The sequence below is a fragment of the Salmo salar genome, chromosome 19 (assembly GCF_965601325.2).
Source record: "Salmo salar chromosome 19, fSalSal1, whole genome shotgun sequence".
Classification (NCBI taxonomy): Eukaryota; Metazoa; Chordata; class Actinopteri; order Salmoniformes; family Salmonidae; genus Salmo; species Salmo salar.
Window position 1 is genome coordinate 36,830,784 of NC_138309.1, and position 16,485 is coordinate 36,847,268.

The window sequence follows — 16,485 nt, forward strand, 5'->3', positions numbered from 1 at the left end:
TTTCTGCCCCCCAAAAAATGCATTTTGATTTAAAAATACATGTTTACGTTTAAATGCCGTTCCTGTGAAGCTGTGATGTATGACATAGTTTCCTGAAACGAGTCACATATAGTAAAATAGAGCAGCAGTGAAATGTCCCTTTAACATTCCTGTCTGATTATTCCTGTTCTAGTACTGAGGCTTTAATAAATAAAATAAAATAGTATTTGTAACATGCACCGAATACAAAAGGTGTAGTAGACCTTACAGTGAAATGCTGACTTACAAGCCCTTAACCAACAATACAGGTTTAAAGAACAATAAGTGTTAAATAAAAAAAGAACAATAACAAATAATTAAAGAACGGCAGTAAAATAACAATAGCGAGGCTATATACAGGGTGTACCAGTTAGTTGAAGTAATATGTACATGTAGGTATAGTTAAAGTGACTATGCATCGATAATAAACAGAGAGTACTTAGCAGCAGCGTAAAAATGGGGGGCAATGCAATAGTCTGGGTAGCCATTTGATTAGCTGTTCAGCAGTTTTATGTCTTGTTGGTAGAAACTGTTTAGAAGCCTTTTGGACCTAGACTTGGCGCTCCGGTACATCTTGCCGTGTGGTAGCAGAGAGAACAGTCTATGACTAGGGTGGCTGGAGTCTTTGACAATTTTTGGGGCCTTCCTCTGAGACCGCCTGGTATGGAGGTCCTGGATGGCAGGAAGCTTGGCAGTGTGGAGTGCAATAGAGATGGCCTCATCTGTGGATCTGTTTGGGCGGTATGCAAATTGGAGTGGGTCTAGGGTTTCTGCGATGATGGTGTTGATGTGAGCCATGACCAGCCTTTAAAAGCACTTCATGGCTACGGACGTGAGTGCTACGGGTCGGTAGTCATTTAGGCAGGTTCCCTTAGTGTTCTTGGGCACAGGTTGGTCTGCTTGAAACATGTTGGTATTACAGCCCAAGACAGGGACATGTTGAAAATGTCAGTGAAGACACTTGCCAGTTGGTCAGTGCATGCTCAGAGTACACGTCCTGGTAATCCGTCTGGCCCTGCGGCCTTGTGAATGTTGACCTGTTTAAAGGTCTTACTCACATCGGCTGCGGAGAGCGTGATCACACCGTCGTCCAGAACAGCTGAAACTCTCATGCATGTTTCAGTGTTATTTGCCTCAAAGCGAGCATAGAAGTAGTTTAGGTCGAATGTTAGTCTCGTGTCACTGGGCAGTTCTCGGCTGTGATTCCCTTTGTAGTCTGCAATAGTTTGCAAGCCCTGCCACATCCGACGAGCATCAGAGCCGGTGTAGGACTATTCAATCTTAGTCCTGTATTGACGCTTTGCCTGTTTGACGGTTTATCTGAGGCCATAGTGGGATTTCTTATAAGCTTCCGGGTTGGAGTCCCGCTCCTTGAAAGCGGCAGCTCTAGCCTTTAGCTCAGTGTGGATGTTGCCTGTAATCCATGGCTTCTGGTTGGGGTATGTACGTACAGTCACTGTGGGGGGGGACTTCATCGATGCACTTATTGTTGAAGCCAATGACTGATATGGTGTATTACTCAATGCCATTTGAAGAATCCCGGAACATATTCCAGTCTGTGATAGCAAAACAGTCCTGTAGTTTAGCATCTGCTTCATCTGACCACTTTTTTTTATAGACCGAGTCACTAGTGCTTCCTGCTTTTTGCTTGTAAGCAGGAATCAGCAGGAATCAGGAGGATAGAATTGTGGTCAGATTTGCCAAATGGAGGGCGAGGGAGAGCTTTATGCGTCTCTGTGTGTGGAGTAAAGGTGGTCTAGAGTTTTTTTTCCCTCTGGTTACACATTTAACACACTGGTAGAAATGTAAAACGGATTTAAGTTTCCCTGCATTAAAGGGTTTACGATACAATCACTACATCCCAAATAGAACCCTATTTCCCACATAGTGCACTATCATGACCAGAGCCCTATATAGAGCCCTATGTTCCCTTGTCTAAAGCAGTGCACTATGTAGGGACTAGGGTGCCATTTGGGATGCAGTGGATGATCCTTGTTTCTGAAGGAATTTAGCTGCTTAGGACTTTCTAAATGTGTTGGGCTCTGGAATGTCTCACCACTACATCTTGTTCTGGTGGGCCCAGTCACCACTATATTCTGGTCTGGGCGGGCCCAGTCACCACTACATTCTGGTCTGGGCGGGCCCAGTCACCACTACATTCTGGTCTGGGCGGGCTCAGTCACCACTACATTCTGGTCTGGGCGGGCCCAGTCACCACTACATTCTGGTCTGGGCGGGCCCAGTCACCACTACATTCTGGTCTGGGCGGGCCCAGTCACCACTACATTCTGGTCTGGGCGGGCCCAGTCACCACTACATTCTGGTCTGGGCGGGCCCAGTCACCACTACATTCTGGTCTGGGCGGGCCCAGTCACCACTACATTCTGGTCTGGGCGGGCCCAGTCACCACTACATTCTGGTCTGGGCGGGCCCAGTCACCACTACATTCTGTTCTGGGCGGGCCCAGTCACCACTACATTCTGGTCTGGGCGGGCCCAGTCACCACTACATTCTGTTCTAGTGGGCCCAGTTACCACTACATTCTGTTCTGGTGGGCCCAGTCACCACTACATTCTGTTCTGGGCGGGCCCAGTCACCCCTATATTCTGTTCTGGGCGGGCCCAGTCACCCCTATATTCTGTTCTGGGCGGGCCCAGTCACCCCTATATTCTGGTCTGGGCGGGCCCAGTCACCACTACATTCTGGTCTGGGCGGGCCCAGTCACCACTACATTCTGGTCTGGGCGGGCCCAGTCACCACTACATTCTGGTCTGGGCGGGCTCAGTCACCACTACATTCTGGTCTGGGCGGGCCCAGTCACCACTACATTCTGGTCTGGGCGGGCCCAGTCACCACTACATTCTGGTCTGGGCGGGCCCAGTCACCACTACATTCTGGTCTGGGCGGGCCCAGTCACCACTACATTCTGGTCTGGGCGGGCCCAGTCACCACTACATTCTGGTCTGGGCGGGCCCAGTCACCACTACATTCTGGTCTGGGCGGGCCCAGTCACCACTACATTCTGGTCTGGGCGGGCCCAGTCACCACTACATTCTGGTCTGGGCGGGCCCAGTCACCACTACATTCTGTTCTAGTGGGCCCAGTCACCACTACATTCTGTTCTAGTGGGCCCAGTCACCACTACATTCTGTTCTGGGCGGGCCCAGTCACCACTATATTCTGTTCTGGGCGGGCCCAGTCACCCCTATATTCTGTTCTGGGCGGGCCCAGTCACCCCTATATTCTGTTCTGGGCGGGCCCAGTCACCCCTATATTCTGGTCTGGGCGGGCCCAGTCACCCCTACATTCTGGTCTGGGCGGGCCCAGTCACCACTACATTCTGGTCTGGGCGGGCCCAGTCACCGCTACATTCTGGTCTGGGCGGGCCCAGTCACCGCTACATTCTGGTCTGGGCGGGCCCAGTCACCGCTACATTCTGTTCTGGTGGGCCCAGTCACCGCTATATTCTGGTCTGGGCGGGCCCAGTCACCCCTATATTCTGGTCTGGGCGGGCCCAGTCACCCCTATATTCTGGTCTGGGCGGGCCCAGTCACCACTATATTCTGGTCTGGTGTGCCCAGTCATTTAAATAATAATTGATTTACAGTCCCTCTGAGCGACGGAGCCCAGCCTGCGAGGCGGCATATTAAAGGGGGCAGTCTAGCGATTTCAGCAATACTAGTGTCATCTCACTGTGATATTCTCAGCCTAATGTAGAGCTCTCAACATGAAAACACACTAAATCATTGCACTGTCACTAAATAATATCATTTATTTTACAGTTATAAAAGAAAGGTTCAATCTTGTAGTAATTGTTACTATATTTAGAAAGCCTGTCAGATCGTTTCAAGCACTATTGAATAGGTCATACGGTTTTCCTATTGAATAGGTCATACTGTTTATTTATTTATCTGTTGAATAGGTTATACGGTTTATTTATCTATTGAATAGGTCTTACGGTTTATTTATCTATTTAATGGGTTATACGGTTTATTTATCTATTTAATGGGTTATACGGTTTATTTATTTATCTATTGAATAGGTCATACAGTTTATTTATTTATCTATTTAATAGGTTATACGGTTTATTTATTTATCTATTGAATAGGTCATACGTTCATCATATGTGTGCTGTGTACTTGAGTGTGTGCCCTCCAATGTAGAACTACTGGTACCAGAAAGGTGAGATCCAGACCTTTCTAGAACTATCCAGCATTACTAGTTATTGTTTATGGCCATATTTACGCCTGTCTGTTTAGACAGAAATGTACATTTTGCTGTAACGTTGAAGAAGTTAATAATTTCCAGAAACCTGAAATATGAGTTAACCTTTAACTCTGTAATATAGTAGGCTAGGTAACTGTCCTTAATGAGTTAACCTACTAACTCTGTAATATAGTGGTCTAGGTAACTGTCCTTAATGAGTTAACCTACTAACTCTGTAATATAGTGGTCTAGGTAACTGTCCTTAATGAGTTAACCTACTAACTCTGTAATATAGTGGTCTAGGTAACTGTCCTTAATGAGTTAACCTACTAACTCTGTAATATAGTGGTCTAGGTAACTGTCCTTAATGAGTTAACCTACTAACTCTGTAATATAGTGGTCTAGGTAACTGTCCTTAATGAGTTAACCTACTAACTCTGTAATATAGTGGTCTAGGTAACTGTCCTTAATGAGTTAACCTACTAACTCTGTAATATAGTGGTCTAGGTAACTGTCCTTAATGAGTTCACCTACTAACTCTGTAATATAGTGGTCTAGGTAACTGTCCTTAATGAGTTAACCTACTAACTCTGTAATATAGTGGTCTAGGTAACTGTCCTTAATGAGTTAACCTACTAACTCTGTAATATAGTGGTCTAGGTAACTGTCCTTAATGAGTTAACCTACTAACTCTGTAATATAGTGGTCTAGGTAACTGTCCTTAATGAGTTAACCAACTAACTCTGTAATATAGTGGACTAGGTAACTGATGAGTTAACCTACTAACTCTGTAATATATTGGACTAGGTAACTGATGAGTTAACCTACTAACTCTGTAATATAGTGGACTAGGTAACTGATGAGTTAACCTACTAACTCTGTAATATAGTGGACTAGGTAACTGTTCCAGGTTTAGTGTTATGATGGAATGGAAGGATATGTAGTCTTTATTAACTCAAGCACCTGAAATCTAGAAGGCCGTCTATGTCAGAGTACTGTTACCGTCAGTCATACAAATGATGAACAGTTAGCTAATAGGTCCTTCCTCTCTCTGTGTGTGTGTGTGTGTGTGTGTGTCTGTGTGTGTGTGTGTGTGTGTGTGTGTGTGTGTGTGTGTGTGTGTGTGTGTGTTCAGCAGGCAAACACCCCCTCAGGGTGGTCTAGCTCGTCAGCTGATACAGGCAGGTCTTATGACCTGAAATCTCTTTTTATTTTATTTTTTTATTGGGCTGTTTCTTGAAAACCTTTTTGTTTCCCCTTCTGTTAACAGTACAGACATTAAGAGTGTTGCTTGAATAAAAGTTTTTAGATTTGTAATTTTTGACGTGACTGATGGGGAATGAGTAAATTCCACAGAGAACCCTGACCGTACTGGAACATGGGTAAGAAAGGTTTGACTGTATTAGCCTAGCTTTAGCACAGCCTCTCTACCGTGTTCTTTCATGTTACTCTTCAGCCTCTGGTGGTGGAGTTAACCAGAGACAACTATATCTGACTTGGAGAAACTTCTTCTCTCCCTCTCTACTCTCTCTCCCTCTACTCCCGCTACTCTCTCCCTCTACTCTCTCTCTCCCTCTACTCCCGCTACTCTCTCCTTCTACTCTCTCTCTCCCTCTACTCTCTCCCTCTACTCCCGCTACTCTCTCTCTCCCTCTACTCCCGCTACTCTCTCTCTCCCTCTACTCCCGCTACTCTCTCTCTCCCTCTACTCCCGCTACTCTCTCTCTCCCTCTACTCGCGCTACTCTCTCTCTCCCTCTACTCCCGCTACTCTCTCCCTCTACTCTCTCTCTCCCTCTACTCCCGCTACTCTCTCCCTCTACTCTCTCTCTCCCTCTACTCCCGCTACTCTCTCCTTCTACTCTCTCTCTCCCTCTACTCTCTCCCTCTACTCCCGCTACTCTCTCTCTCCCTCTACTCCCGCTACTCTCTCCCTCTACTCTCTCTCTCCCTCTACTCCCGCTACTCTCTCCTTCTACTCACTCTCTCCCTCTACTCCCTCTACTCTCTCTCTCCCTCTACTCCCGCTACTCTCTCCTTCTACTCTCTCTCTCCCTCTACTCTCTCCCTCTACTCCCGCTACTCTCTCCTTCTACTCTCTCTCTCCCTCTACTCTCTCCCTCTACTCCCGCTACTCTCTCTCTCCCTCTACTCCCGCTACTCTCTCCTTCTACTCTCTCTCTCCCTCTACTCTCCCTCTACTCCCGCTACTCTCTCTCTCCCTCTACTCCCGCTACTCTCTCTCTCCCTCTACTCGCGCTACTCTCTCTCTCCCTCTACTCGCGCTACTCTCTCCCTCTACTCGCGCTACTCTCTCTCTCCCTCTACTCGCGCTACTCTCTCCCTCTACTCCCGCTACTCTCTCCCTCTACTCCCGATACTCTCTCCCTCTACTCCCGCTACTCTCTCCCTCTACTCCCGCTACTCTCTCCCTCTACTCCCGCTACTCTCTCCCTCTACTCCCGCTACTCTCTCCCTCTACTCCCGCTACTCTCTCCCTCTACTCTCTACCCTCTTCTCTCACTCTACCCTCTCTTCTCTCCCTCTACCCTCTCTTCTCTCCCTCTACCCTCTCTTCTCTCCCTCTCTTCTCTCCCTCTCTACTCTCTATATTCTCTCTCTATATTCTCTCTCTACTCTCCCTTTACTCTCTATTCTACTCTCTCCCTCTCTCTCTCACTCTTCCTCTACTCTCTCTACTCACTCTACCTCTCTCTCCCTCTCCTCACCGTCTCTCCCTCTCCCTTTCTCACTCTCCCTGTACTCTCTCTCACTCTCTCTTTCTCCCTCTACTATCTCTCCCTCTCTCCCCCTATTTCTCTCTCTCTCTACTCACTCCGTCTCTCTCTCCCTCTGTAGAAGTTAGCAGTGTGTGTGGAGAGTGTGGTCCCGGCGGGGGATCTATCTGAGGCTGAGGAGGAAGACGAGGTGCAGGGTTGTGGTGAGGTTCCAGCGCTGGGGGAGGAGGAGGGATACGAGGCAGACAGCGAGAGCAACCCAGAGGACATGGCCAAGCAGGAAGAAGGTAAGAGGGCCTAACACACACAAACACGGTGGCCGGTAGTAAACAATGTCACGTGCACACACGCACACACACACACACACACACACACACACACACACACACACACACACACACACACACACACACAGAGTGGCACGTACACACACACACACACAGACACACACACACAGTGGCACGTACACACACACACTTGCACAGAGCAAGATGAGCTGAAATCTAATGAGGGAACATTAGATAAACCCTCTCAAAATTGCACTGATAATTGATGGGGAATTGTAGCCTCCTCGTCCTTCTGCAGCTCGCCTGCATTCAGTGTCAGAGTGCACTCTGGGTCGTTGGTAAGTTTAGAGCGTTGACAGATTGTCTGTCGGTAAGTTCAGAGCGTTGACAGATTGTCTGTCGGTAAGTTCAGAGCGTTGACAGATTGTCTGTCGGTAAATTCAGAGCGTGTGGGGGGGAGGTTGGAACCCCTGGACTACTGTGGGGGGGGAGGTTGGAACCCCTGGACTACTGTGGGGGGGAGGTTGGAACCCCTGGACTACTGTGGGGGGGAGGTTGGAACCCCTGGACTACTGTGGGGGGGAGGTTGGAACCCCTGGACTACTGTGGGGGGGAGGTTGGAACCCCTGGACTACTGTGGGGGGGAGGTTGGAACCCCTGGACTACTGTGGGGGGGAGGTTGGAACCCCTGGACTACTGTGGGGGGGAGGTTGGAACCCCTGGACTACTGTGGGGGGGAGGTTGGAACCCCTGGACTACTGTGGGGGGGAGGTTGGAACCCCTGGACTACTGTGGGGGGGAGGTTGGAACCCCTGGACTACTGTGGGGGGGAGGTTGGAACCCCTGGACTACTGTGGGGGGGGAGGTTGGAACCCCTGGACTACTGTGGGGGGGAGGTTGGAACCCCTGGACTACTGTGGGGGGTTGGAACCCCTGGACTACTGTGGGGGAGGGAGAGGAGGTTGGGACCCCTGGACTACTGTGGGGGAGGGAGAGGAGGTTGGGACCCCTGGACTACTGTGGGGGAGGGAAGAGGAGGTTAGAACCCCTGGACTACTGTGTGGGGAGGGAGAGGAGGTTAGAACCCCTGGACTACTGTGGAGGGGGGCGGTTGGAACCCCTGGACTACTGTGTGGGGGGGCGGTTGGAACCCCTGGACTACTGTGTGGGGGAGGTTGGAACCCCTGGACTACTGTGGGGGGGAGGTTGGAACCCCTGGACTACTGTGGGGGGGAGGTTGGAACCCCTGGACTACTGTGGGGGGGAGGTTGGAACCCCTGGACTACTGTGGGGGGGAGGTTGGAACCCCTGGACTACTGTGGGGGGGAGGTTGGAACCCCTGGACTACTGTGGGGGGGAGGTTGGAACCCCTGGACTACTGTGGGGGGGAGGTTGGAACCCCTGGACTACTGTGGGGGGGAGGTTGGAACCCCTGGACTACTGTGGGGGGGAGGTTGGAACCCCTGGACTACTGTGGGGGGGAGGTTGGAACCCCTGGACTACTGTGGGGGGGAGGTTGGAACCCCTGGACTACTGTGGGGGGGGAGGTTGGAACCCCTGGACTACTGTGGGGGGGAGGTTGGAACCCCTGGACTACTGTGGGGGGGAGGTTGGAACCCCTGGACTACTGTGGGGGGGAGGTTGGAACCCCTGGACTACTGTGGGGGGGAGGTTGGAACCCCTGGACTACTGTGGGGGGGAGGTTGGAACCCCTGGACTACTGTGGGGGGGAGGTTGGAACCGCTGGACTACTGTGGGGGGGAGGTTGGAACCCCTGGACTACTGTGGGGGGGAGGTTGGAACCCCTGGACTACTGTGGGGGGGAGGTTGGAACCCCTGGACTACTGTGGGGGGGAGGTTGGAACCCCTGGACTACTGTGGGGGGGAGGTTGGAACCCCTGGACTACTGTGGGGGGGAGGTTGGAACCCCTGGACTACTGTGGGGGGAGGTTGGAACCCCTGGACTACTGTGGGGGGAGGTTGGAACCCTGGACTACTGTGGGGGGGGAGGTTGGAACCCCTGGACTACTGTGGGGGGGAGGTTGGAACCCCTGGACTACTGTGGGGGGGAGGTTGGAACCCCTGGACTACTGTGGGGGGGAGGTTGGAACCCCTGGAATACTGTGGGGCTGGGGGGGCCCTGGGGAAAGAAGGTTGACAGCATATAGCATTGGAGTTCTCCTTGCGCTCTGTCTTTAGCTGTTGTATCTGTTGTTCTTTGTGGAGTTGATACATTAGAATGTGGTTCCAGAGTTGGTCTAGTAGTCTTAATGATTAATAACCTCTGGGAAACTTCGAGACCACACTGTGGTGATCCGTCATCAGGCCAGAGTTTCCCCTCAGTTGCTTCTTAACAAAAGGTTTGTGAAGCCTCTATCCTGTTTAAATAGTTCTGTAGCCTGTGAGTTTGACTCAGACACAGTAGTACCGTGGACAGTGGACCTTCATGGCCCTGTGTCGACCTATTCTTGCTCCACGGTGACCGTGTCATGGTGTGTAGTATGACAGAGACTGAACATCACTGACCGATGTGTGTCAGTAACGTCCTAGCAAGACGCTTGTGAAGCCTCAGAGTCAGAAACATCAGTAGCACGAAACAAGCTCATTAATAAACAGCCAACAACTCTCAGACCAAAGTGTCACAGCTGGCCTGGGTCGTGTTCACGAGGCACGAAACATCTGATTCTGTACTTGTCCTACTGTTTCAAAACGTTTAGAAAACGGAGTACCGGATTTTTAATGAACACAACCCCTGTGTTGACATAATGTAGCGTCGTGACTATTGCTGTGTGTGTGTGGCATGACAGACAGCAGACTGAGCATCTCTTTGTCATGGTGACGGTCTCTCTCTTTCTGTTCAGAATCCAGTCTTTGTTGAGTCCTTACGTCACAGCAGCAGCACGGCCTCATGGGAGCACCCTTGTGACTCATATACTGTAGTATTACACACACACACACACACACACACACACACACACACACGGATGAACATAGATACACACACAGACACACACATACAGACACAACACACACACACATACGCTATATCACACACACAGACAGACACGCTCATATCACACAGACACACATAGATATGCTCATACACACACACGCACCATATCTCACACACCTACACACACACACACCATATCACACACACCATATCACACACCTACATACACACACATAGGCACGCTCATATACACATACACCATATCTCTCTCACACACACAAACCATATCTCACACACACACACACACACTATATCACACACACCATATTACACACACACAAACCATATCACACACACACCATATCTCACACACACACCATATCACACACACACACCATACACACACACACATTGAAGTGTATTGGTGGCGTACACAGTTTATCAGATATTAAACTCTGACCCTACGAGGTTGCCAGCCTGCTGCTTTTCTGTTGTACCTCAGGGGTATTCAACTCAGACTAGAAAAATACAATCATTTGTGTGTTATTAGTTTAAGCAGACTGTGTTTGTCTGTTGTTGTGACTTAGATGAAGATCAGATCTAATTTGATGACCAATTCATGCAGAAATCCACATAATTCCGAAGGGTTCACATACTGTTTGTTGCCGCTGTATGTAAATGTGATACTTCAGTTTTTTTATTTATTATAAATTAGCAAACATTTCTAAAACAACCTGTTTTTGCTTTGTCATTATGGGTTATTGTGTGTAGATTGATTAGGGAAAAATATATTGAATCAATTTTAGAATAAGGCTGTAACTTAACAAAATGTGGAAAAAGTCAAGGGGTTTGAATACTTTCCAAAGGCTTTGTGAATACATATGCAGTGTATATAAACAGTGGAGCTAATGAGGTTCTGTGTCCAGGGGATTGCCTCTGTATTGGTGTAACAGGAATGGCGAAACTGTGGGAGGGAAACAGGGGATGATGAAAGGAGAGAGAGGGTGGATCTCTGGAATCTTCCAGAAGGTTGTGTGTTAGTGAGAGCCTTTTGAGCTGGTCTGCTGTAAATCACTAGGGGACTCCCTCCCAGCCTGCAGTGAGCCCAGCAGCTCTGTGACTAACTCATTTTTATGAAGCAGGGGACTGAGGGCTGGAGGAAAGGGAAGGAGGCAGGGGACTGAGGGCTGGAGGCAAGGGAAGGAGGCAGGGGACTGATGGCTGGAGGGGGGAGACAGGGCTGGAGGCAGAGGGCTGGAGGCAGGGGACTGAGGGCTGGAGGCAGGGGACTGAGGGCTGGAGGCAGGGGACTGAGGGCTGGAGGCAGGGGACTGAGGGCTGGAGGCAGGGGACTGAGGGCTGGAGGCAGGGGACTGAGGGCTGGAGGCAGGGGACTGAGGGCTGGAGGCAGGGGACTGAGGGCTGGAGGCAGGGGACTGAGGGCTGGAGGCAGGGGACTGAGGGCTGGAGGCAGGGGACTGAGGGCTGGAGGCAAGGGAAGGAGGAAAGGAGAGAGAGGATGGATCTCCGGAATCTTCCAGAAGGTTGTGTGTTAGTGAGAGCCTTTTGAGCTGGTCTGCTGTAAATCACTAAGGGACTCCCTCCCAGCCTGCAGTGAGCCCAGCAGCTCTGTGACTAACTCATTTTTATGAGGCAGGGGACTGAGGGCTGGAGGCAAGGGAAGGAGGAAAGGGAAGAAGGCAGGGGACTGAGGGCTGGAGGCAGGGGACTGAGGGCTGGAGGCAGGGGACTGAGGGCTGGAGGCAAGGGCTGGAGGAAAGGGAAGGAGGCAGGGGACTGAGGGCTGGAGGCAAGGGAAGGAGGCAGGGGACTGATGGCTGGAGGGGGGAGACAGGGCTGGAGGCAGGGGACTGAGGGCTGGAGGCAGGGGACTGAGGGCTGGAGGCAGGGGACTGAGGGCTGGAGGCAGGGGACTGAGGGCTGGAGGCAGGGGACTGAGGGCTGGAGGCAGGGGACTGAGGGCTGGAGGCAGGGGACTGAGGGCTGGAGGCAGGGGACTGAGGGCTGGAGGCAAGGGAAGGAGGAAAGGAGAGAGAGGATGGATCTCCGGAATCTTCCAGAAGGTTGTGTGTTAGTGAGAGCCTTTTGAGCTGGTCTGCTGTAAATCACTAGGGGACTCCCTCCCAGCCTGCAGTGAGCCCAGCAGCTCTGTGACTAACTCATTTTTATGAGGCAGGGGACTGAGGGCTGGAGGCATTGGAAGGAGGAAAGGGAAGAAGGCAGGGGACTGAGGGCTGGAGGCAGGGGACTGAGGGCTGGAGGCAGGGGACTGAGGGCTGGAGGCAGGGGACTGAGGGCTGGAGGCAAGGGCTGGAGGAAAGGGAAGGAGGCAGGGGACTGAGGGCTGGAGGTAAGGGGAGGAGGCAGGGGACTGAGGGCTGGAGGCAAGGGAAGGAGGCAGGGGGCTGAGGGCTGGAGGCAAGGGAAGGAGGAAAGGAGAGAGAGGGTGGATCTCCGGAATCTTCCAGAAGGTTGTGTGTTAGTGAGAGCCTTTTGAACGTGTCTGCTGTAAATCACTAGGGGACTCCCTCCCAGCCTGCAGTGAGCCCAGCAGCTCTGTGACTAACTCATTTTTATGAGGCAGGGGACTGAGGGCTGGAGGCAGGGGACTGAGGGCTGGAGGCGGGGGACTGAGGGCTGGAGGCGGGGGACTGAGGGCTGGAGGCGGGGGACTGAGGGCTGGAGGCGGGGGACTGAGGGCTGGAGGCGGGGGACTGAGGGCTGGAGGCGGGGGACTGAGGGCTGGAGGCGGGGGACTGAGGGCTGGAGGCGGGGGACTGAGGGCTGGAGGCGGGGGACTGAGGGCTGGAGGCGGGGGACTGAGGGCTGGAGGCAGGCGACTGAGGGCTGGAGGCAAGGGCTGGAGGAAAGGGAAGGAGGCAGGGGACTGAGGGCTGGAGGTAAGGGGAGGAGGCAGGGGACTGAGGGCTGGAGGCAAGGGAAGGAGGAAAGGGAAGGAGGCAGGGGACTGAGGGCTGGAGGTAAGGGGAGGAGGCAGGGGACTGAGGGCTGGAGGCAAGGGAAGGAGGAAAGGAAAGGAGGCAGGGGACTGAGGGCTGGAGGTAAGGGGAGGAGGCAGGGGACTGAGGGCTGGAGGCAAGGGAAGGAGGCAGGGGGCTGAGGGCTGGAGGCAAGGGAAGGAGGAAAGGAGAGAGAGGGTGGATCTCCGGAATCTTCCAGAAGGTTGTGTGTTAGTGAGAGCCTTTTGAACGTGTCTGCTGTAAATCACTAGGGGACTCCCTCCCAGCCTGCAGTGAGCCCAGCAGCTCTGTGACTAACTCATTTTTATGAGGCAGGGGACTGAGGGCTGGAGGCAAGGGGGCTGGAGGCAAGGGAAGGAGGCAGGAGACTGAGGGCTGGAGGCAAGGGAAGGAGGCAGGGGTCTGAGGGCTGGAGGCAGGGGTCTGAGGGCTGGAGGCAGGGGACTGAGGGCTGGAGGCAGGGGACTGAGGGCTGGAGGCAGGGGACTGAGGGCTGGAGGCAGGGGACTGAGGGCTGGAGGCAGGGGACTGAGGGCTGGAGGCAAGGAAAGGAGGCAGGGGGCTGAGGGCTGGAGGCAAGGGAAGGAGGCAGGGGGCTGAGGGCTGGATGCAAGGGAAGGGGGCTGAGGGCTGGAGGCAAGGGAAGGAGGCAGGGGACTGAGGGCTGGAGGCAAGGGAAGGAGGCAGGGGACTGAGGGCTGGAGGCAAGGGAAGGAGGCAGGGGGCTGAGGGCTGGAGGCTGGGGGCTGGAGGCAAGGGAAGGAGGCAGGGGGCTGAGGGAAGGAGGCAGGGGGCTGAGGGCTGGAGGTAAGGGGAGGAGGCAGGGGGCTGAGGGCTGGAGGCTGAGGGCTGGAGGTAAGGGGCTGATGTAAAAGGCTGAGCTAGAGATGCCGGAAGAGCAGAACAACAATACACCATGACTTTAGTGGGGTTTAGATAGTCTGTTAGAGGTTTATACAGTATAGACATGAAGGGGGTTTAGGTAGTCTGTCTGTTAGAGGTTTATACAGTATGGACATGAAGGGTGTGTGGGTGGGTGTGTACAGTCTTCTGTGGATACATAAGGTATAGTTCTGTGACACGTAAACGTATTGTGTGTGTCATGTCTCATGTCTTCATGTCTGTCTGTCTCTGCTCTTCCTCTAACAGGTGTAAAGGTGGATTCTGCGGGGGCCGGGCTGGGTGGAGCGGTTGCGTTCGGGGCGAAGTCCCCCGGCAGAGGGGGCCGTGGCGTTCTTCTCTTCCCAGAGATCTGCCTGATGGAGCTCCAGCTGCTGGCCTCAGGGTCACCTGATCTGGACGTGTTGGGTCACGTGTTTCACAGCCTCCTGGGGGCCGTGAGGGCCAACCCCCGCAACGCTGCTCTGCTGTACCATCAGGTTATTATACCTGCTGTCTACCTCTCATCCCCTATACCACTACCTGCACTGACTACAAGGCGCCACTCTTTTTCATGGCCTGGATAAAGACAAAACTGAATCTGAATGTTGTTGTTTGTTGCAAGTGATCAGTTGTCCAGGAACCAGGAGAGACTGGGTCATCTATCCATCTGTCTCGTGTCTTCCTCCCACATCTAATACTGTGGTTAACCCTTTCTCTTCTACTGCTTACAGGGAGCGGTAAAGACCATTCTGACTTCTTTCCAGAGCATTCTGTCACAATCAGATTCCAGCTATGAAGACTGCCAGACGGTACTGGTGGAACTGCTGGTTGCCATGATGAGCCAACGAATCACAGCCGAGGAACTGGCCCTGTTGATCCGCCTCTTCCAGGAGAAGAATCCGCCCACTGTGAGTAACAACCAATTATCACTATCATATATAAATAAAATTGTATTTGTCACCTGCGCCGAATACAACAGGTGAAAACCTTACAACCTTACAGTGAAATGCTTACTTACAAGCCCTTAACCAACAATGCTTTATGAAGTTAAGAAAAAAATACAAATAAGTGTTAAGTAAATTTTTTTAATAAAAGTAACAAGTAATTAAGCAGCAGCAGTAAAATAGCAATAGCGAGGCTATATACAGGGGGTACCGGTACAGAGTCAATGTGGAGGCTATATACAGGGGGTACCGGTACAGAGTCAATGTGGAGGCTATATACAGGGTGTTACGGTACAGAGTCAATGTGGAGCCTATATACAGGGTGTTACCGGTACAGAGTCAATGTGGAGCCTATATACAGGGGGTACCGGTACAGAGTCAATGTGGAGCCTATATACAGGGGTTACCGGTACAGAGTCAATGTGGAGGCTATATACAGGGGGTACCGGTACAGAGTCAATGTGGAGGCTATATACAGGGGGTACCGGTACAGAGTCAATGTGGAGGCTATATACAGGGGGTACAGGTACCGAGTCAATGTGGAGGCTATATACAGGGGGGTACCGGTACAGAGTCAATGTGCGGGGGCACCGGTTAGTCAAGGTAATTGAGGTAATATGTACATGTAGGTAGAGTTAAAGTGACTATGCATAGATAATAAACAGAGTAGCAGCAGCGTAAAAGAGGGGTCTGGGTAGCCCTTTGATTAGCTGTTCAGGAGTCTTATGGCTTGGGGGTAGAAGCTGTTTAAAAGCCTCTTGGTTTTAGGTAGTCTGTTAAAAAACAAATGGACATGAAGGGGGTTTTAGGTAGTCTGTCTGTTTATACAGTATGGACATGATAATATAGATTATTGTACTGCTGTTGAGGGAGCTAGCATGCTAGTTACTATAGATATAGATTATTGTATTGCTGTTGAGGGAGCTAGCATGCTAGTTACTATAGATATAGATTATTGTACTGCTGTTGAGGGAGCCAGCATGCTAGTTACTATAGATATAGGTTATTGTACTGCTGTTGAGGGAGCCAGCATGCTAGTTACTATAGATATAGGTTATTGTACTGCTGTTGAGGGAGCTAGCATGCTAGTTACTATAGATATAGATGATTGTACTGCTGTTGAGGGAGCCAGCATGCTAGTTACTATAGATATAGGTTATTGTACTGCTGTTGAGGGAGCCAGCATGCTAGTTACTATAGATATAGGTTATTGTACTGCTGTTGAGGGAGCCAGCATGCTAGTTACTATAGATATAGGTTATTGCACTGCTGTTGAGGGAGCTAGCATGCTAGTTACTATAGATATATGTTATTGTACTGCTGTTGAGGGAGCCAGCATGCTAGTTACTATAGATATAGGTTATTGTACTGCTGTTGAGGGAGCTAGCATGCTAGTTACTATAGATATAGGTTATTGTACTGTTGTTGAGGGAGCTAGCATGCTAGTTACTATAGA

General features: G+C 51.3%; 1 protein-coding gene across 3 annotated transcripts in view; it reads left to right on the plus strand.

Moving 5' to 3' along the window:
• Window positions 1-16,485, plus strand: part of lyst (lysosomal trafficking regulator) — a 215,517-nt gene that overhangs the window by 81,098 nt on the left and 117,934 nt on the right. For all 3 annotated transcript variants that reach the window (XM_045702248.2, XM_045702249.2, XM_045702250.2), the window contains 3 exons: window positions 7,083-7,248; window positions 14,353-14,582; window positions 14,817-14,993. In XM_045702248.2, the coding sequence (XP_045558204.1) occupies window positions 7,083-7,248; window positions 14,353-14,582; window positions 14,817-14,993 (573 nt within the window). The remainder of the gene's footprint in view (window positions 1-7,082; window positions 7,249-14,352; window positions 14,583-14,816; window positions 14,994-16,485) is intronic.